Raw genomic sequence first — 19,678 nt, forward strand, 5'->3', positions numbered from 1 at the left:
TCTTCAGTTCTCTTGGGCAGATACCTAGGTGTGGACTTGCTGGGTCTGACGGTCATTCTATGTCTAACCTTTCAAGGAGCTGCCAGACTGTTTTCTATAGCAGCTGCACCATTTTCCATTCCCACCAGCAATGTGCAAGCATTCTAATTTCTCCATGTCCTCGTCAACACTTGTTATTGTCTGTCTTCTTGATTATGGCCATCCTGGTGGGTGTGAAGTGGTAAGTCTGGTCAATATTAGGTTCTAACTATCCCTCAGATCAGCCTCCTCATCACCAGCCCCAGGCCAGCTTGAACTTCTGCCCTGGCATCTCCCCAACCCCACCCCACCCCAATTCACAAAGTAGGTGGTCAGTAAATACTTGTTCAATGAACAAATGGATGGAATATTATGCAGCCATAAAAAGTAAAGTTACAGAAGAATGTTTAGTGAGGAGCAAAGATGTGGTCAGCAGAATAATGCCCCCTCCCCAGGTCCACATCGTAATCTCAAGAACCTGTGACTACGCTCCCTTACCTGGCAAAAGGGACTTTGCAGATAGATTAACTTAAAGATCTTGAGGTTAGTTTGCATTAGCTGGGTCAGACTGATGTAATCACAGGGGTCCTTATTAAAGGGAGGCTAGAGAGTCAAACTCAATGAGATGTGACAATGGAACTAGAAGTTGGAATGTTGTAGGACCAACAGGAGCCAAGGAATGCAGTGGCCTCTAGAAGCTGGAAAAGGCAAGGGAATGGATTCTCCCCTGGAACCTCCAGAAGGAACCAATCCTCCCTCACCTTGATTTTAGCTCCCTAAGACAAATTTTTGGACTTCTGACCTCCAGTACTGTAAGATAATAAACTTGTGTTGTCTTCAGCCAGTGCCTGTGGTAATTTGTCACAGCAGTGGTAGGAAACTAATACAGAAGTATCAGTATATATTACTATGTGACAATTGGGCTCTGAGGCAAAAGGAAAAATATGTGTCTGTCAGTATATGTTTTATGTATTTTTTAATGGCTAATTTCCCTCCCCCCCAGAAGTAGATGTTGAAAATGTTATAAAGTGTTTGCATCCATTAAATGCAGGAAAGTAAAATTATAGTAAGTTCTTAACATTGCTTTAATATACCTACTTTTAAGTTTCAATATCCTTTAATGCTCTTGTGAAAAATAGCCATTAGAAATACATAAAAACAAGTACAGAGGGGCACACGTTTTTGCACTTGCCTCAGACTCCAATATGGTTTGGCAAGGCACTGTCAAAACCTGTCCTGATTTAAAATTTTGGTATTTGTTCATTATGGAGTTGTTCTGTCATTAATATGATACTTTAGAATCATGCAAAATATTATTTGTCTTGATTATTCCGTTTTTTGGAGACCCGGAAATTTTTGCAGCTGAGGCCAGTGCCTTACTCTTCTCACTAAATCCTGGTCCTGTGGTGGTGGGGAAACACATTTTACAGCAGTCTGACCCTAAATTCTTGCCACAACCTCCCTTCCCTATATTAATTTTTTTTTTAAAAAAAGACTTCTTTAAAATGCAAAAAGTTGGCTCTGGGTTATGAGATGAAAATTATTTTCTATGTCGGGCTTTTTTTTTTTTTTTTTGCTTTTTTCCCCCTTCTTCCAAATTTCCTGCCCCTAGCGTGCAGACAATAAAAATGCTTTACAGAAAGTTGTTTTAGAAAGTGATTTGGGCTCAATCAACATTGTAAATACCTGTAGACACTTAGGTGATATTTTCAATAAAAATGCTATGAGATGAATTAATGAAACATTGGCTTCCAAATGGGTTTGTGAGCAATTTTTGTTTGCTTTAAATAGGACGTGTGTTGACGATAAGTAAAGACGTATGTTTATTAGATATTTGCCTCCTTCTAAATTCCAGTACATCAAGCAGAGTGGTGGGTATTTAGGAAAAGCGGAAATCATCTCCGACTACCGCAACCAAATGAAATTTCATTTTAGGAACTACCATGTAACAATTGTTATAATATTGTCTTTATATAGTAATCTCAAGACCTCTTACCTCCACGTGTTTCCGTAGTGTAGCGGTTATCACGTTCGCCTCACACGCGAAAGGTCCCCGGTTCGATCCCGGGCGGAAACAGTAGTGTCTTTCTTGCTTGTAACACGGTTTTAAGTTTTATTTCAAAGTAACAGTAAATTTAAAAGTTACTTCAAACTAATAGCAATTCTAGTTCTATAATTTTATCAGAAAACTTTAAATGGGTAAGGGTATCTTACAGATGGAAAAGCTCTATGGACGGCCTGCGTTGGCCGGGAATCGAACCCGGGTCAACTGCTTGGAAGGCAGCTATGCTAACCACTATACCACCAACGCGACGGCGAGCGAAGTTTTCTCCAGGCATCCTTAGGGAAAAAAAAAAAAAAAATCACTGGATTGGCTGGACGATACCAAGTTACATGGGGGTGTTTCTCTCTGGCGTCCCGGTGAGCACCAGAAGACACCGCTCATGGGACGTTCCACGGCACTGTCCTCGAGGGCTGTACCTGCACGTCTCCCCCCAGTGCCGGGGCAGCCTTGGTGCCGGCCGGGAGGTGGCCAATCACTGGCCACCGCCTGGGCGGCTCGACTTCCGGGTCAAAGGGGCCTGAGCCGCCTGGTCCCCCGTGTACGCTGTCTCCGCTGTCCCCCGCGCCCGCCACTTCCGGGGCCGCAATCCCGGGCATGGAGTCGCGAGCCTGAGGCTCCTCCGGGCCCGGGACACCCTGCCCTGCCTGGCCGCCGCCCCGCGCCAGCCCCGAGCCCCGGTGAGCAGCACCCGCGCGCCCCGTCCCTCCTCGGCCTCGAACCTGAACCCTCCATTGACCCGCCGCGCCTTCCTCCCGACCCTGGACCCGCCATTGACAGGCCTTCCCAGTGCTCTCCGCCCCCGCCTCCCCGCACTCCGCCCCCGCCGTGTCCCAGACTCCTGGTCCTGCCACTCTCTACCTCGGTTTCCTCTCCGCTCCGGCCCCTCCTCACTCGGTCTTCCTCGCCCGCCCCCTCCTCTGCCTGGGCTACCTCTCAGCCTCTCCCCGGCCCGGCCTCGCCTCTACACATCCTGTCGCTGCCCAAGCCACCTGGCTCTGGCCCCTTCTGGGGTGGCCGCACCCAAGAACGCCTTCTTTTCTTTTCAGGCCCTGGAGGCCCCCACCTCTTCCCCCTCCCCATACAAACACATGGTCCCTGTATGAAAGTAGAGGCCATCTCTGAGACCTGTCTCCTGCTTCTTCACCAGTGCTTGGGCTCCCCCCACACGCATTCCCACAGGGTCCAGCTCCTTCTCTCAGCTTCCCTTCCTCCCAGGCCTGTCCAGCCGCCCACCTTCTTCGCACAGTTTCAGACCAACCTTGACACTTCCCCATCCATGCTGCCGCTGAGCCATCGGAAGCGGCCCGTCCCCACTACTCCTGTCAACCCTCCCTTCCCCCACTGTGAGGAAGTCACTTGCCTGAGCGGCAAGAACGAACCTGCTTTCGAGGAGCTGGGACTAAAGCCCAGACTTGCACTGTGGTCACCAATCCCTGCCGTCCCTGGCAGAGTCCCGGGGGAACTGGGCTCTGTGGGAGGACCTTTCTCCTAGGTGTGGTTCAGAGCATGCAGACAGCACCACAGGGCTGTGAGGCGTGGCTAGAAGCAGTCCAGGTAGAGAGAATCAAGCCCAACAACTGAGACTCCCCAGTGGAAGGAGAGCAAGTGCTTAGCCAGTCCCTCCATTAACCCACCTCATTAATGACACATTTACTCTGTCAAGGTCTGTGTCCCATGCCTGCAGCTGGAATGGAAACTTTCTGGACCCTTTAGAAGGTCAGTTGTGCTGGGGTGGGGCGGCCAGGAAGGCTGGGTGTGGGCTGGTGAGATTCATTTGCCTGCTCCAAGATATAGAAGTCAGCCGGAAGTGGTTTTCTATAACCCTGGGGTCACTGCCCGATGGGACCATTGGCTGGAGCCCAGGCCAGTGACTATAGCTTTGTGTGCTCTTGCTGGAGACTTTTCTTTCCATCTGGCATCCCCCTCCAGCTGCCTTGGTAAGAACTCCCTCAAAGACTGAGGGAGAAAAAGGGGAGGGTGCTGATTCCACCTAGGTTTGGCAGGGGTGTGGCTGCACCCTCCCACACCTAACCCACGGCCTGGCATTTGGTCAGCAAATGATGTGCATTCTGGTCCTGAAACAAATATTAGTCCAAGTCTCATCCAATTCTCCCCTTGGTGTGATATTAAATAACTTGTTTAGTTGACAATATTAGCTGTCATGTAGTTTTTGCTATGTCCTGCCAGTCTCATTTAATCTTCACAGTAGCCCTCCTGCAGTCCCATTTTATAGCTGGGGAAATTGAGGCACAGGGAGGTTAAGTGACTTCCCCAAGGTTACACAGCCCATAGTGGCAGAGTCAGGATCCGAACCCGTATCTCTGACACCAGAGCCCACTCTTTTCACCACTGCTCTGAGAGTGAGCCATTGATTCTTTATGGTGACATGTTGCTTCTCTTCCCTATGATCTCCATCCTGCTTTCTTAAGCATTTGGGCATCTGCCTGTCATCCTGGGACCTAGCTTGTCGAGAAGGTGGTTGGGTGCTGAGGTGGTTGGGTGCTGATCACACCAGGGGCCAGTTCACTTTAGACAGCATTCAAGTGAGGACGGTGACTTTGCCTCAACCTAAAATGTTTGAGTGCTTCCTATGTACCAGGCACGGGTCTGGGCTCAAGATACATCAGAAACAGGACAGATACGGGCCTGACCCGGTGGAGCTGGCATCTCAGTAAGGAATGCTCACTCACCCAGAGCAGGGGTTCTCAGCCTCCGAACTAGTGACATTTGGAACCAGGTCATTCTTTGCAGTGTGTGGGGGCGGGGGCCATCCTGTGCAATGTGGGACTGTGTCTCCAATCAGATTACCTGTAACATGCCTCCCAGTCGTGACAACCAAAAATGTCCTCTGGGGGGCAGAATCGGCCCTGGTTGCGACCCCTGGGGTTAGGGGATTCCACTGACTCCCCAGGAGGTACTGTGTGCTTTAATCATTTGACCTACTGAGGTCCTGGGATACTGCACACATTTAAATACATGAACTGAGTAGGGAGAGGGAGAGGAAGTGACTCACAGACGCTGGGGATCATTCTGGTTTATAAAACCCCACCTGACCATTGGGGATTTATCCTGGAGCAGTGTGAGCCTAAGAATCTAACTCAATTTTCCCCCCAAATAATGAATGCAGAGTTGCTCCTCAGTGCTGCTGATCCTGGGGGCAGATCGTGCTGTGTTGTGGGAGACTGTCCTGGGCTATGTGAGGTGCTTGGCAGCATTTCTGACCTTCACCAACCCCCATCGGTGGTGACAACCACAAATATCTGCAGACATCGCCAAGGGGCCTCTGGGGGGCAGCATCACCCCCAGTGAGAACCACTCTCCTAGAGTGAGTGCTGTGCAGAAAGACCAGGTGTTGTGATGGGGGTGACATGGTAGCAACTTTGGTTCAGGGGCCAGGAAAGACCTCCGGGGAGGTGACATTGGAACCCGAAGGCTCGAGGGAACAGGTCAGACAAAAAGCAGGGCCAGGGTGTCCTAGGCAGAGGGGCGGCCAAGTGCAAAGGCCCTGCGGTGGGAATGAGTGGTGTGTGTAGGGGAGAGTAAGGCCAGTGTGCTGGAGGTCATGGTCAAGGGCGGGGAGCAGGTGAGGTCACGAAGGCCACCAGGGAGCAGCCACAGTGGAGAATTTGGGTTTATTTCGTTTCTGGCAAGTGTCCGTGGATGGCATCCTCAGGGGCATTTGATACTCGCATCTTCTCAGGGACTTCACCTTGGGAGAACCCCTCGGCAAAGAGATGCTGGTAGTTGGCAAATGCCAGACAACCTCTCAGATTTCAGGGCAGGGCCCACATCGTCTGCCTCGCCAGAATGCCCTTGGCTTCGGGTATTCCCCGGAGGCATGGAGGGCTGAGAAGGGGGGGAGAGCGTCCCCCCCTGGGCTGCCTGCTGGGAGTTACAACCCTGTGGTCTCTCCCCTCCCAGGTGCCCCCACCGTCCTGAGGTCAGCTGAGTAGTTAATGCGGACGGTTAAGAAGCTACGTCTGGACAACGCGAACACAGGAAGTTGGAGGAGGTAAGGGGCACAGCTGCGGGAGCCCCGACTGCTGGGGGCATTGCAGTCTTGGTTCTGGGAAGATGCCTTTGCCTCCCCGCACCCCCCGTCCCCCTACATTTCTGCATTTCCCCAAGGTTCAGTTTTGGTTCTTTTGCATGAAGTGGCAGCGTGGGCTAGTGCAGGGTTTCTCAGCCCTGGCACTGCTGACATCGGGGCCAGGTCACTCCATGGAGTGTTGAGCAGTGTCCCTGGCCCCCACCCACTTGATGTCAGAGCACCCCCTCATTGCCCAGTGTCCCCTAGGGACAGATCAGCCCCAGTAGAGAACCACTAGCCTGGTGGTTAGAACATGGGTTTTGAGCCCAACAGACTTGGGCTTCCCCCGGCCCCCTTCGTCGTCGTGACTTTGGTTGGGCCATTTGACTTCTCTGAGCCCACTTGCCAGTCTCCCAAATGGAGCTGACCCCAGAACGCACCTGCCAAGGTTACAGTGAGGATTAAAGGTAATTACACAGGTGCGGGCGTTTGGTAAATTCCTCATCTGGGGCCTGGCACGAGACGAAGAGACCACAGGAATTCCTTGACCGAGTTGACCTATGTCAGTGTCAGTTTTCTAACTCCCAGGCTCATTTGCTTTTATGGAGCGCAAGCGATTGGGGAGGCAGGAAGGGAACTGAAGATGGTTCTGGAAGGTAGGCATGATGTTAAGCACGGTGATTCGTTCCCCAGACGCAGGCTCTGAAAACAGGCAGTCCCCGTGGCTGATGGGTGAGATGGGTCGGTTAGTGATAGGGACCCGCATCTCCCTTCTCACGGGTGGGCACAGGCCGGGCTGCACGCTGTCTGGCTGGTTGTAAAAGCTGGAGGCCCCGGCTGTGCCGGGAGCAGCACAGGAGCAGGCAGAGGGTGGCCAGTTGTTTCCTGGAAACCCTCAGCTGGAGGCACACAGCGCGTGTCCTGAGGACCACTCCCTCTGGAGCCTGGACCCCTTCCTTTTGCGCCCCCTTTGCCTGGCATCGGCCTAGCGCCCACCTTCCTTGACATATCACTGTGGTCAGCCCGAGCTCTCCCAGACCTGCAGCGAGTGCTGAGACTCCACAGTTCCTTTCTGCCTTGCTCCTGTTTCCCTCATCAGAGGCCCCGCGTGGGTCTGTGGCAGATGCCCCAGCGGGCAATGGCCCCAGCCCTTGGAGCACCAGCTCAGACAGAGATCACAGAACTCCCATTAGGCCGTGACAATGACTGAACTGGGAGGTCCCTTGTAGTTTGCTGGTGGCACCACGGGCTGTGAGGCACCCTATCAATTGGCAGAAGGAAAGTGTAGGTGGACCTGGCCTAAGTGGCTTGCAATCCAATTTCATTTCCCAGCTGTGTAAACTCTTGACTGGAGAAGCCCAGCGCAGGCTGGCACTGGACGGGACAGGGCGGCACAGACTTGCTTCGTCAGGGCCCCATTTCGTCCACCTGTTCCTCTTCCCCCAGCCTCTCCCTGCAGCTGGGGCTTTGCCTCTGGGGAGGACAGAGGCGAGCGAGGGCCAGGCGGTAGCTCTAAGCCTTAGCATTCCTGGGAGTTCACGCTGCCCGGCCGCATCTAGAAGATTCCTAGAAGTTTTTCGTGATGTTTCATTTCGTGTCTCGTCTCCTGGATTGCGTGGTTGCTCCCTGGGCTCTCTGCAGTGATTGGAGGCAAGATCGCTTTTACCGCTCTTTGCTGTGGAAATAAGCCACGTGATTTTGTGAGTGCTTCAGCCCGGCTCTTAGCTTCTGGGGTCCCCTTTGGGGGCCGTGGAGGTCACAGTCTGTTTTTCTGCGTGAGCGAGGCTTGAATTGCAATGGCAAGAGTTTGGGAGGCTGAGGCAGTGAGAGGAGTTCCCCTGGCTTGGTGTCCGAGACTTGCTGGCAGCTCTTGGGGCCATGTGGGTTCTGGAGCGCCGTCATGGCCCCACCCCAGCCTCCGCCTGACACCCCTCAGTGAATCTCCCGCCCTCTCTGGGTTTTGTTTATTTGACCCGAGGGCCCTGGAGATTCTGCTGGCCTGTGGTCTATGTCTTCAAAGCCACTGTAGGAGGAGCTCAACTGATTGCTCCTTCTGACAGGGTGCAGGACACGATAGCTCGCTATACCCTGAAAGTTCTGACCGAGTCATGTAGCACTGATCAAGGAGGGACATTTCTCCTCCCGTCTGTTACGGAGTTTAGTTAGAAAAGGAACTCGGAAAATCAGCCTGCAATGGATGCTCAGAAGCCATAGGGACCCTTCTTGGGTCTCTTTCTGGCCCCGCCTCTTGAAGCAGGCAGAGTTCCTTTGTCTTCCAGTAGCCACTCTGTGGGGTCTCCTGCTAGCAGGGAGCAAAGCCCTCCAGGAATCAGAGGGCGCCTGAGTGAAGGGGGGCACAGCTCTGCCTGTCACTTCTCTAAAGCCCTTGACCTGTGCTGTCCCAGCCACAGGGGTAGCAACAGCTTCAAGTCCCACTTCCGACAAGGGAACGTGGACTTCTGCTCACAAAGCTGCTAATCCCGGAGCACCCAGTCCTGGCGCCCAGCAAGGCCCTGGGCCATTTGGTGCCCCAGAGGAAACCAGGGCCAGCCTGCTTCCTTTGGCTGGCCTCATGGGACGACCCTGGCTCTTCCACAAGCAGGTCCCCACGGCTGTGTTTAGATTTCCCTAAAACAAATATTTGCTTGGCCAGTCCAGTGTGGTCAAGAAGTGTGCTTAGCAGAGAGGCTTGGGGGAGGGCCGCAGCTGCTCCTGGAGTGGGAGGAGAGTGGGACGGTCTCTGAGGGGAGGTGTGTCCATCATCCTCTCACCTGAAGTTCTCACGTCCCCAGCGAATATCTGCCTGCTTCTCTGAGTGCCACCGATGAGGCACAAGAGTTTCCCCTGCTGCACAGCAAGCTGACAGCACTGGGATGAGGTTTGGTGATTAATTGTCTGTGCTCAGGCGTCTGTGCATGGGCGAGTGTGTCTCTCATAGCTCTCTGTGGAATGCCCACTGTGCCAAGGGCCACGTCAGGTTCTGGGGACGCAGCTATGAACAGCACAGACATGGAGACAGGCGATTGACAGACAGCCATTGTGACTGCTACTCTGAGGGCTGGACAACCAGATGGCATGTGAAAGATTGCTGGAGAGACCAGCTTCCTTATGCATAGTCGTAGAAGGTTTCTGAGGAGCTGACAGATGTTTCAGCTGAGATCAGATTAGAAGTTCGTTGAGTAAAGAGAGGGAAAATGTGTTCCAGACAGAAGGGCCAGCATGAGCAAAGGGCCTGGAGTGGGAAGGGATTTGGCCTGTTTGAGGAGCCGGGAGAAGGCCAGTTCGCCTGGGCCCTAGTGCTGACGGGATGAGGGTCAAGGGTCTGGTGGAGGTCAGAGGAAAGCCAAGGTGAGGACTGTTTTTTACACTAGGTGGTTGTGGAAAACCAAGGAAGGGTTCTGAGTGATGGGATCAGATTTGCACTGGATGTGCAGAGGTGAGCTGTAGGAGGTTGCAGTCGTTCAGTCGAGAGGTGACAGTGGCTTAGATCTTAGCATTCATGGTGTTGGAGAGAAATGGAACAATTTGAGAAATATTCGGGGGGACAGGGAAAGCTGCACGGTGTGGCGCTTGGCTGGGGGAGTCGGGGTGTCTGCTGAGAAGGCAGCTTATATATGGAACTCGGGGACCACTCCCCTTCTCATTGTCTTCCTGCCTGTCCCTTCTTCCTCATAGCTTCTCGCTGAATTCCGAGGGGGCGGAGAGGATGGCCACTGGGGCTGCGACGTCCGACCGGGGCGACGCGGTGGAGATGGAGGAGCCGGCATGCCGCTTCCAGGTGCAGAAGCACTCGTGGGAAGGGCTCCGGAACATTATCCACGGCAGCCGCAAGAACTCGGGCCTGATCGTCAGCAAGGCCCCTCATGACTTCCAGTTCGTGCAGAAGACGGACGAATCAAGCCCCCACTCCCACCGCCTCTACTACTTGGGTGAGCCCTCCCGGCGCCCTCAGGCAGTTCTTCGGGGACAGCGGTTGCTGAGTCCTCTAGTTTCCAGAGGTCCTCCTAGGTAAAAGGTCCAAATAGATGAGCCTGGCCCTGAGCAAACTGCCACCCACGGTGACATGTGTTTACAATGAAGGTCTGGCCCAAGGATCCTCCAAATAGGTCAGCTGTGTGTGTGAGGGGAGAAGATGGCCGTCCCACGCCATCTGTGTTGCACGGTTCCGTGGTCCGGGCTTGGTACGTGGGCCGGAGCCATTGAGATTGTTTCCAATACCAGTCAGCGGGGCCCCTCCTGAGTCACTTCCCAGCTCCTGCGCTGGGCTGGGCTGGGCTGACGCAGTGGGAGTCGCACGTAACTACAGGAGGGGTGGCTGTGGAGGGATGTGTTACGAAGACTCCTGAGGCTCATGGAAAGCTGCCATATGCCCTGTGGGGTAACGACCGAAGGTGGCCTGCCACATTGTTACTGTCCCTGCCCTAGATACCTGGATAAGCATGTTAATTGCTAATTACTTCCTCCTCTGAGAGTTGCCTCCCGAGTAGCACTTTCTACACATCTGCAGTTGTTCACGCATTTGTGTTCCCTGCTGGGCCATGTGAGAGCCTTCAGGGCATGGAGCAGGCCTCCCGCACCTGTGGCCTCCTGGTAGGTGGGCACTCAGTACCTGCTGAGCGAATGAATGTTGCCCTACTTTGCCTAAAGGTCCCACAGGGCAGATAGGAACAGTTCCAAGCGGGTTTGAGAGCAGCGAGCCACATGATTATTGACCCAGGGCAGGTTTTTAACCTCAGCAGTCTCCTGGTGGGGTCAGTCTCTGTATCCTCAGCCCCTGGGACGATGCCTGCTCCTGGGCAGGCCCTCGGTCAATGGAATGAACGAATGAAGGTCATCTTCTGCCCGAGGCTGACCCCCGGCTATGACCGTGATCGAGCTGGATACCAGACAGCTCTCCCCTTTCCCCAGTCAGTGCAGCCCCTCCTCATAGAGACGCACGTGGAAACCAGATGATGGTTTGGCAAGCACAGGGTTAGAAAGAAGAAGGGTCTAGAATGGGGGTCATCAAGTGATGGCTGGCTGCTTTTAGAAATCTAGTTTTCCTGGTGCCCGACATGCCCACGCGTTTACATTCCATCTGTGGCTGCTTTCCAACAGAGGTCATGTGGCCCATGAAGCTGAAAATATTTACTATCTGGCCCTTTACGGGAAACAGTTTGCCAGCTCTGGCCTAGGAGAGATTGGGGCTGGATGTGCTTTGCATTTCATTTAGACATGAGGGAGCCTGGCTGTTAGGACTGAAAGTGGCCAAGACTCATGGACTCTGCGGGGCTGTTGCCTCTTTGTTCATGCAGTTCCATGGCCCCCTGACCCTTTTCTCTCACTTTCGTTAGCCACTCACTCACTCAAGTTCAGGTTTCTGTCCTGCTCTGGGTACTTGTATGAGTTTCCTGGGGCCACTACTGTACTAAATCACTACCGACTTGATGGCTTAAAACAACCAAAATGTATTCTCTCACAGTTCTGGAGACCAGGATTCTGAACTCAGTTTCTCTGGGCCGAAATCAGTGTTGGCAGGGCCGCGTTGCGCTCCCTCGGAGGCTGTAAGGGAGAAGCCGTTTCTGGCCTCTTCCAGCTTCTGGTGGCCGCTGCCACTCCGCAGCTTGTAGCTACACCACTGTAATCTTTGCCTCCGTGGTCACATCGTCACATCTCTGCCTCCTCTTCTGTGTCTGAAATCTCTCTCTGCCTCCTCCTTTATTGTTATTATTGTTATCATTGGGGAATATTGGGAAACAGTGTGTTTTTCCAGGATGTCAAGTCGTCGTTCTTTAATCTAGTTGTGGAGGGCGCAGCTCACTGGCCCATGTGGGACTCGAACCGGTGACCTTGGTGTTATGAGCACCACACTCTAACCACAGAGCAAACTGGCCGCCCCCTCTGCCTCCTTTTTATACGGCATGTGATTACATGTAAGGCCCAGCTAGATAATCCAGGCTAATCTCCCCAGATCAAGATCTATAACTTAATCCCATCTGCAGAGTTCCTTTGTCTACAGAAGGTAACATATTCACAGGTTCTGGGATTAGGACACGGACATTTTTGGGAGCCATTGTTAAGCCGGCCACAGAGCTGCTTTAAGGGACAGAAATCCTCCGAGCTCCTTTGAGCCATTAAGTGTGCCTTGTAGTAAGAATGCAGGGGCGTCTCAGGGAACCCCCACTCCCCACGCCAGGACTCATGATGTGGCACCCCAAGCTACATGGAGCCCAGGCATCTGCCCTGCGTGTATTCTTCTCCATGGGTCCACCCTCAATGCCCACCTGCCTTCCACTCCCAGGTTTATACCTCTAGGGTTCCTGCCACCAGCAGAAATGGCGAGTTTTCTCCACATGACTGGGGGAAGGACTCGGGTTGGCTCAGCATGGGTCAGACGCCTACATGTCCAGTTGGCAGCAGCCCGTGTGCACGTCTGTGGCTGTGGTGGGTGTGTGCCCGAGGTCCACAGGAGGCTCTGAGTGCCCACCTCAGTGTGTCGGGGCAGCTCCAGACAAGGGCTGTGGATACAGCAAAGACCCCAAAGCATGCCCAGAACAGTACAGAGCTGTGCTGCCTTTTTTAGGTGACATTGCTCACCCTTGAGCTGATTTCAGTCTGTATCACTAACACCCTTGGGGGTACCCTTGATCTCACTTCATGTCCAAGTTCCTGGGGCAGGCCTTCCGAGAACTCCTAAGTATTTGTGATATGGCTTTGCCCCAGCCCACCACCCGGGACAATGCTGGCAGCCAGCAGACTTTGTGGGTAGAGCAAAAAGGGCCTCCAAGGGCAATGTGCAGCCGGCCTCTCTAAGCGCCACCTGCCCCCTCTGATCCCCCGGGACCCTTGCCTCCCTGGTGGGCACGAGGTTTTGCTGCGTCGGGCATGTGAAGTCAGTCACCAGGTCCTCAGGGCAGGCTCTTTCCAACATACCTGATGAAGCGCGATGCACTCGAGATAGAGCAGAGAAGGGACATTGCCGGCTGCTGCCAGGAGGATGGGATTTGGGCGGCTCAGGTTCCAGGGCTCAAACTGCAATGTCATGAAACCCTCCCTTCTGGCTCTCCTGCTCCATGTGGCTCGGCTCCTCCCTACTGCACACAGGCAGCTCATGTCAGACAGGGAGGGCACAGGGCCCCAGACAGCTCTGGGAACCCTTAGAGGGGACATGCAAGACCACTGTGTCCTCGTGTCCTGTGTCAGGCCCAGTGCCACATGCCCCCCCGCCCCAAGGCTGGCCGCCTAGACCACAGGGCACAGGGTTGGATGTCATACTTGGGCAGGCCTGGGCCACCTGCCACACCGGTGAGGGTTGGAGGTGAGGGCAGTGTGCTGGTCCTAAAGATGGGGCAGAGCTGGTAAGAGAAGGCAGAAGAGGGGCAGAAACGGCAGAAATCAGCGGCTGTCATCGGTCATGTCAGAACCCCGCCTAGTGCGCGGGTCGGTACCGTCCCAGGTGCCGAGTACGGTCATCCAGGGAATGTGCTGGCTTAGGCCGCTTGGTGTCATCGCTTACTCATCAGCTGGGGAGGGAGGCAGCCCTCATGTCCTTGGCAAGGCCACGCCGTTGACTTCCTGTTTGGAAAGCTCCGGCTCTCCCAGAGGGGCCTGCAGACAGGCTGTGCAGAGCACACGCCGTGGCGGCTCGGCCCAGCAGCGTCACGTCTGCCTAGCTGGGAACGAGGCAGGTCGAAGCAGCTGAAAGCGCCTTCAGAGATCAAAATGTGACTGTTTCCCAGCCGCACGTCTAAGTTAACTTTCCATTTCCCTTCAATCCGCTTTAAAAGGAACCCTTATGAACTTAATAATTTTCTCTAAATATGTTCTTTTACTAACTATACTTCACGAGCAAACTTTATTATAAGTGCAAAACCCATGTTACTAGCCATATCGAGAAGCTACTTGACCACCTGTTTTTGTTCTCTCGTGTTGTTTCTTCAGTAATTAGGCCAAGATACTCAGCTCAAACGTCTCAGTGATGGAAGACCCTGTCACTACTGCTGATGTGCTTAACCCTGTGGTGGTAGCTTGTCTGGGTGGGTGTGCAGCCGGGATGTGCTGGCAGGATGACGCAGAAGCAAAAGGAGCCAGCTGGGCCCAGCCACGCGGAGCCTGAGGCCAGCCCCCCCCGAGACCCCTCCTACCCGGGGCCAGGTCACCCATTCTGGTTTTTGTCCTCTTCCCCGAAGGAATGCCTTACGGCAGCCGGGAGAACTCCCTCCTCTACTCCGAGATCCCCAGGAAGGTCCGCAAAGAGGCTCTGCTGCTCCTGTCCTGGAAGCAAATGCTGGACCATTTCCAGGTGAGCTACACCTGTCGGGTGCTGCCCATGGGTGAGGGAAACAGGCACCGGCCTCATCATTAGGCTGCGCACCATTCCCCTCAACCCCTGAGGGGTCCAGCCCGCCACACAATTCGTGCAGAGCCTGCAGAGAAGAGCGTCCAGCTCAGGCACCTGCGTGCCACCGCCCTCGCGCTCCCCCGGCTGTGCTCCAGCCACAGAGTCTAGGCTTCGGATAAGAACGCTTATCAAATCATCTCTTCCTTTTAAATACCTCACCAAAGACTTGAACTAGCTTGGGCCAGGCCCCTTTTATGGATACTTGGCAAATAATTAATGTCATCTATCATTGGCTGGGTTCCAGGGAGAAGATGGTGGATGAGGGACTAGAGTTTATGTTTGCTTCGTTTTTTTGATTGTAGAATAATGACAATACCAAGGTGTGTGTGTGTGTGTGTGTGTGTGTGTGATGAGTGACACACTCTGAATTTCTCCATGCCAACACAACAGCTCTCCCTTTTGTCTGTCCCTTTATGTCCCCAAGCCCACGAACTTGTATTCAGGTAGCTATTGTCACAGAGTGGGGAGAGTCTTGTTCTGGGTTCTGCTTTTTCATTTTTTATTATTTATTTTTTGCTTTTGAAGACCTTTTTTTTAAATATAAATTTTACTGGGGAGCAGTGTGTTTCTGCAGGGCTCATCAGCTCCACGTCATTGTCCTTCAGTCTAGTTGTGGAGGGCGCAGCTCACTGGCCCATGTGGGAATCGAACCGACAACCCTATTATTCAGAGCTCACGCTCTAACCACTTGAGCTGTCCGGCCACCCCAGGGTCGGCTTTTTAAAATGTGTTTCTTGTCATTATTCTTGCTCATCTCCACATCATCTTCCGAATTCTCGGGACAGCTGCGTAGTGTCCACAATAGTGTCCCTGCCCGGACGCCCCCAGCATTAGTCGTTTGGGTGGTCTCCCAAATTTGCCCTGCCCCTACCTGTGCAGAAAGTACGGATGTTTGGTGTTGAGTGGGTTCAGATCGATGGTCTTAGCAGGAAGCGCTGGTGAAGAGGGTGGGAGGGTGTCTGTAGTATTGGGATCGGGGATCAGGGAAGAGCATTCCAGCAGGTCCTTCCCTGCCATTGCACAGAGCACAGCCCGTCTGCCTTGGAGAGATTCTGTGGGGAAAGAGGCACAGGGACGCCCAGAGATGGGCCGAGAGGGGAGTTGCTCCAGGTGAGCCCCGGAAACCTGTCAGCTAGCCCCCATTGTCCCGGGGCCGCTGGGCACCCTCAGGCCTCCAGGCGTGGACTCTGGCCACCTGGTCAAGGGCTGTGCTCCCATTCTGCTCAGCAGAACGTTCTCTGTGGTGCGGACCCAAGTAAGGTAGTCAGGGCCCTCCCGGGAGTGCTCAGGGTGCCGGACCTGGCTCCTGTCTGACACTGGCATCTGTCCCCCGTGTGTCCCAGGCCACGCCCCACCATGGGGTCTACTCTCGGGAGGAGGAGCTCCTGCGGGAGCGGAAGCGCCTAGGCGTGTTCGGCATCACCTCCTACGACTTCCACAGCGAGAGCGGCCTCTTCCTCTTCCAGGCCAGCAACAGCCTCTTCCACTGTCGGGACGGGGGCAAGAACGGCTTCATGGTGAGACCTGATCCCCGGCTGGGGGCGGGTGGCCGGGTGGCTGGGGTCTTGCCCTGCTAAGCCGGGCCTCTCTGTCCCCAGGTGTCCCCCATGAAGCCACTTGAAATCAAGACCCAATGTTCCGGGCCCCGGATGGACCCTAAAATCTGCCCTGCCGACCCTGCCTTCTTCTCCTTCATCAACAACAGTGACCTGTGGGTGGCCAACATCGAGACGGGCGAGGAGCGGCGGCTGACCTTCTGCCACAGGGGTGAGCTGGGCGGAGGGCACCAAGTCCTGGCCGGGGCAAACAGGAACCTGCACCCGGGGGTGTGGCCTGTGGGGCCAGGGCTGGGCCAGCACTCCCTGGGGACGGCCATGGTAGCCAGCAGTCCAGCTTCTAAAAAGTACCCTGCCCCCACTCCGCTTACCCGGACCCTGCTGTCACGTGCCACTCTCCCATGTGGCCCTCTGTGGCCTTCCCTGCCAGGCGCTTACTGTGGGCTTCTGCTCGCTTGGCCCCTCCTACTTCTGCTCTCCTGTCCAGCTCCATGGCTCCAGCTTAGATCTCTCACCTGCTCCCCGAGTTTCCCTCACGCCCCTGCACACCAGAAGTGACCTCCCTCTTCTGCAGATGTCTGCAGGTCGTGGCCGCAGATCGTGGATCCCTGGCTCCCCATCCTACCCCACAGCTCCAGTGTCCCTGCTCTAAAGCTGAGTGGCTCACCCAGGAGCAACTCAGGCACTGGCCATGTCCAGGGACACTTCTAGTTGTCACAGCTGGGTGGGATGCCACTCCACGGCCCGCAGGGCCCAGGACGGCTCCACGGAGAGACCGGGCCCCGACGTCAGCAGCGCCGAGGGGGAGAAACCTGCGCTAAACAAGACTCCTCATCTCTTGCCTGCCTCTCTCCCCGTCCAGGCTTATCCAGTGTCCTCGAGGACCCCAGGTCTGCAGGCGTGGCCACCTTCGTCATCCAGGAAGAATTCGACCGCTTCACCGGTTACTGGTGGTGCCCCACAGCCTCCTGGGAGGGTAGGCCCCATTCCAGGCTTTAAAATGCCTCTAAATTCACTTCGTTTAGTAAGAGAGTCCCAGTCTGTGTGCTTTTCTGCTCTTTGCTCTTTTCACTTAAAAAATCCCTCACAACCTTTCTGTCGACATCAGTGTGTCAGTCCATCCGGCTGCTGTAACGGCACCACAGCCTGGGGACTCATACCCTGCAGACATTTATTGCTCAGGCTCTGGAGGCTGGAAGTCCAAGGTCAAAGTGCCAGTGGATTTGGTACCTGGTGGGAGCCTCTTCCTGGTTCACAGCCCGTGCCTGCTCGCTGTGTCCTCACGTGGCAGAAGGAGCACGGGAGCTGTCGGGGGCCTCTTTTATCAGATCCCACTCTTAAGGGCTCCACCCTCAGGACCTAATCCCCTCCGAAGGCCCCACCATCAATGCCAGTATGTCGGGGTGGTAGCATTTAACATTTGAATTCGGGGGACACACACACATTCAGCCCTTGTGATCAGCACACAGAGAACGCTTTAATGACTACGGATGACCTGGCGGCATGAATGAGCCACGGTTTATTGAACTAGTTCCACGCTGACAGACAGTGCTTGTTTCTGCTCTTGGGTTTTGGTTTTAACTTGGTGTCCTAAACAATGGTCTGGTGAACCAGGACATCTTACACATCTCACCTGGTGGGTGAGCTTTTGAGAGTCTGTCAGTGTTCTCAGCCAGGGCCCTTTCTGCCTCCAGGGAATAGTCCACAATGTCTGGGCACATCAGGGGTTGTCATAACTGACTTTGAGCCGAAGCACTGCCACTCCCAAACCACGTGGCCTCAAGCCAGCCACTCTGCCTCTTGGGCCTCCGGAGCTCCGCCTGTAAAGCAGGTGTGGAGGGGCCCCACCTGCAGGCATGTTTCTGCAGACATCTTTGGTTTGTCCACAGTGAGTCATAGGTGAGGGTACAGGAAACAGCAGATGGGGAACCTTCTCAGCAGCTGAGGAAGGAAAGGGCTGGTCGAGAAGAATGGCTGTGGGCTTCGTCCCCATGACATCCACACTGCCAGTCACGTGCTTCTTTCTGAGCTGTCACCACCTGGTGATTCTCTTACCTCTCAACAGCGATCTTTGTCATAATCCTTCTTGAACCTGTGTTAATCAGCTTGGGCTGCCGTACCAAGTCCCACAGACGGGTTGGCTTAAACAGTGGACACTTATCTTCTCATAGTGCTGATGACTGGAAGTCCAAGATCAAGGTGTGGGCAGGGCTGGTTTCTCCTGAGGCCTCGCTCCTTGGCGTGTGGATGTTCATCTTCTCCCCGTGTCCGCACATGCTCTTCCCGCTGTGCGTGTCTGTGTCCTCATCTCTTCTTACAAGGACACCGGTCCTATTGGATCAGGGCCCACCCCAATGACCTCATTTGATCTTCATCAATTCTTTAAAGACCCCCATCTCCAAATACAGTCACATTCAGAGGTCCTGGGGGTCAGGACTTCACCATAAGAATTTGGTGGGGACATAACATAATTCAGCTCCTAAAAACCCTACCTCGCCACCTCCCATGCCATTTTGTGCTGGGAATAGCTTAGTTCTTGTCCCCATTGCACAGGTAAAGAAACCAAGGCCCCAAGAGGAGACACGACTGACTGAAGGTCTAGTAAAGGGAAGAGCCAGAGTTCTAGCTGTGAGGCTCCCGCTCTTGTCTGGACCCTGCTGTGACAGAGCAGGGTCCCCTGTGTGTACAGGAGGCATTTGGACTCCCAGCACTCTCAGCGGTATCCCCTGCCCCTCCCAGGTTCAGAAGACCACAAGACACTGCGAATCCTGTACGAGGAGGTCGATGAGTCCGAGGTGGAGATCATTCACGTGCCCTCTCCTGCCCTAGAAGAAAGGAAGACAGACTCGTACCGGTACCCCCGGACAGGTGAGTTCCCAGGACAGGTGAGGTGGCTGATCAGTGGCCTGAGTCCTTAGAGCAAAGTGACACACCAACCAGGGTGCGCCCAGAGGACCCAGAGAAGCAGGCCGAGCTCGGGAACAACAGCAGAGCCAGCACCATGCTCGGTGGTGACCGGCTCCCTGCCTCGGGGCCCAGGAGGCAGTAGGAGCTGGGGGGAGACGGTGAGGGGTGCGGGCCCCATCCTGGGACGTGCCAGACACTTACCACCTTGTGAGAATACAGACTTGAATTTGTCCCGTTTCTCAAGAGAAGCTGGAAATCCAAACTCATCCGAGAAATCTCCCAATTCTTAAACGTCACTCAAATTATTTAAAAATACTTAGTGAACCGAACAAAATACATATGCAGGCCAGATACAGCCTGTAGTCTCCTTGTTTGCAACCGGCATGGAAACATATAAAAGAGTCATTGTCACCTGCAGTGAGCACCTACTGTGTGCCGTGCTAGACAGAGCCTTCCTACAAGGTATTTCTAGCCCCCCCCCCCACCCATGCAAATGGGAAAAGTCAGTCTCCCCGCCTCCCCATTTGATACCTGAGAAAACTGAGGCTCAGACGTTCCCTGCCTGAGGTGCTAGAGCCATGACGGCCAGAATTGAAATTCATTGAAATAACTGGAGCCTGAACCAAACCCCACCCCCGGAAGCATGACTTGGTTGTCTGTACGCCTCCTAGTAGCTCAGGGCCGTGGCTGTGTCACATGGGCTGTGTGCCACCTTTTTTCAT

At 54.3% G+C, this 19,678-nt stretch overlaps 1 protein-coding gene and 2 non-coding genes across 6 annotated transcripts in view; 2 read left to right on the forward strand and 1 right to left on the reverse strand.

Moving 5' to 3' along the window:
- The first annotated feature begins 2,022 nt into the window (after nucleotides 1-2,022).
- Nucleotides 2,023-2,095, forward strand: TRNAV-CAC (transfer RNA valine (anticodon CAC)). Its single transcript has one exon. It is a non-coding gene; the product is annotated as a tRNA-Val (tRNA).
- Nucleotides 2,096-2,257: 162 nt separating this feature from the next.
- On the reverse strand, nucleotides 2,258-2,329 carry TRNAG-UCC (transfer RNA glycine (anticodon UCC)). The gene has a single exon. It is a non-coding gene; the product is annotated as a tRNA-Gly (tRNA).
- Nucleotides 2,330-2,574: 245 nt separating this feature from the next.
- Nucleotides 2,575-19,678, forward strand: part of DPP9 (dipeptidyl peptidase 9) — a 36,258-nt gene continuing 19,154 nt past the window's right edge. Inside the window, exons 1-9 of one of the 4 annotated variants that reach the window (XM_033134489.1) lie at nucleotides 2,575-2,760; nucleotides 3,747-3,799; nucleotides 6,005-6,095; nucleotides 9,789-10,042; nucleotides 14,282-14,394; nucleotides 15,837-16,010; nucleotides 16,092-16,260; nucleotides 16,912-17,025; nucleotides 18,789-18,917. In XM_033134489.1, coding sequence (XP_032990380.1) covers nucleotides 6,040-6,095; nucleotides 9,789-10,042; nucleotides 14,282-14,394; nucleotides 15,837-16,010; nucleotides 16,092-16,260; nucleotides 16,912-17,025; nucleotides 18,789-18,917 — 1,009 coding nt within the window. In that variant the 5' untranslated portion in view covers nucleotides 2,575-2,760; nucleotides 3,747-3,799; nucleotides 6,005-6,039. Of the gene's footprint in view, nucleotides 2,761-3,746; nucleotides 3,800-6,004; nucleotides 6,096-8,894; nucleotides 8,992-9,788; nucleotides 10,043-14,281; nucleotides 14,395-15,836; nucleotides 16,011-16,091; nucleotides 16,261-16,911; nucleotides 17,026-18,788; nucleotides 18,918-19,678 lie in introns of those variants that run through there. The other 3 variants (XM_033134486.1, XM_033134487.1, XM_033134488.1) reach the window with 3 other exon arrangements.

The sequence above is a fragment of the Rhinolophus ferrumequinum genome, chromosome 18 (genome assembly GCF_004115265.2).
Source record: "Rhinolophus ferrumequinum isolate MPI-CBG mRhiFer1 chromosome 18, mRhiFer1_v1.p, whole genome shotgun sequence".
NCBI lineage: Eukaryota > Metazoa > Chordata > Mammalia > Chiroptera > Rhinolophidae > Rhinolophus > Rhinolophus ferrumequinum.